Source organism: Mus caroli, chromosome 6, assembly GCF_900094665.2.
Source record: "Mus caroli chromosome 6, CAROLI_EIJ_v1.1, whole genome shotgun sequence".
Taxonomy (NCBI): Eukaryota; Metazoa; Chordata; class Mammalia; order Rodentia; family Muridae; genus Mus; species Mus caroli.
In genome coordinates, this window is record NC_034575.1 from 2,566,067 (window position 1) to 2,567,809 (window position 1,743).

General features: G+C 42.2%; 1 protein-coding gene across 1 annotated transcript in view; it reads right to left on the reverse strand.

Annotated features, from left to right (window-relative positions):
• Positions 1–155: 155 nt before the first annotated feature.
• The window catches only part of LOC110296011 (calcium-binding mitochondrial carrier protein Aralar2-like), an 87,581-nt gene continuing 85,993 nt past the window's right edge, over positions 156–1,743 (reverse strand). The window contains exon 5 of the mRNA XM_029478918.1: positions 156–478. Coding sequence (XP_029334778.1) covers positions 360–478 — 119 coding nt within the window. The 3' untranslated portion in view covers positions 156–359. The remainder of the gene's footprint in view (positions 479–1,743) is intronic.

Sequence of the window (1,743 nt, forward strand, 5' to 3'; positions counted from 1 at the left end):
CTACAAAGTGAGCTCCAGGACAGCCAGGGCTACACAGAGAAACCCTGTCTCGAAAAACCAAATAAATAAATAAATAAATAAAATAAAGATGATAACTTAGAAGTCAGGTAACAAGCTAAATTTTATCCCATTTGTTAGTTTGGGATGAAAGAGTGACTGTTTTCTATATAAGGACAAGATTTCATCTTTAGTGGCTATTGTGGTTTGAATGGTTAATGTCCCTCACAGGCTACCGTACTTGAACACCTGGTCCCTGACTGGTGATGCTGTGTGGGGAACTTATGAAATTTTTAGAAAGTGGAGCCTTGCTGAGAGAAGTGAGTCACCAGGGTCCGGCTGTGACGATGCATATCTTGTCCTCACTTCCTCTCTGTCTCTCTGCTTCCTGTGTGGATATATTCCTGTGTGATTGATGTGGCTGGTAGGCTTCTTGCTCCTGCCATCTGTTGTTGCCCCTTCCCCTCAGATGCAGAGCCATCTGGAATCATAAACCAGAAACTTTCTTCTGGAAGATGCTTTTTGTCATGGTGTTTTCTCACAGCAACGAAAAAGTGTCTAACAGAGTAGCAGAAAACCAACCCATACATAGCAAACCTTTACTCCTATCTGTAACACAAATACAAGTCATTCGCAAACATTGTGAAAGATCTGGAACGTAGTGAAGAGCTGAGGAAATCAATGTTCAACACCCTGAGGCGCCGCCATCTCAGCAGAGTCCGTTATAAATCTCTCAAGCTGCGCTTGTGGGAAAAGACAAGAAAACAGGGCAGCAAACAGTCCTAGTTTTTAATTTTAATACCACCACCCCCACCCCACAACCCCAAGACAGGGTTTTTCTGTCTAACTCTGACCATTCTGGAACTCACTCTGTAGACCAGGCTGGACTTGAACTCAGAAATCTGCCTGCCTCTGCCTCTGCCTCCTGAGTGCTGGGATTAAAGGCGTGCGCCACCACTGCCCAGCTTACCTTTAATTTTGGGGGGTGATTGGGGTGGGGTGCTTGACAGAAGTTTGGAATTTGTCCAAATAATTCCATGTCAAGTTGTGTGACTCTGTGTCCCATCTCATCTCTGTTCACCCTTAGACAATGGGGCTAAAGTGTGGTTCACTTGTAGAATATGTGCCTAGCATGGGGTATGGAGAGGGGCTGAATGGTGCATCTGTGTACACACACCCACACACACACACACACACACAGTATAGGAAGAGTGACACAAAATGACATGGAAATTACTTTTCTAGATAAAGCATTATTTGATTTACTAGTCTCTATCCATAATGAACATGTGCCTTCAGAGGTTGATGGGAAAATAAATGAATGAGCACGTTAGTGAATTTAATCCTTGTTTTCCTGCCTGCTTTAATATATTTGTCAAAGGGCATCATTTTTATAACTACACTAAGCCTGGCTCCTTCTCTTCCACTTTCTTTTAATCTATGAAGGAGGCAGAAGAAAAAGCTGAACCATCCCTGGTGCCTGATTCTTCAGCTTCTCCCAAAGTCCCTCCTTCTACCTTCTCGTAATTATGCCCACAAAGTTTTGATCCCAGGTTTTTAAAGGTTCCGGAAAATTTTACTTGTCATGAAGATAGCAAGACCACTGTCAGCAAGTACTTGTGTGTGTTTGCACTGAGAGGGTAAGAAAAAAAAAATCAAAATTATGCTGGACATCAATTTTATCAATGGTGGCAAACAAACAAACAAACAAACAAAAAAACCCCACAAAAAACCAAAAAAAAAAAA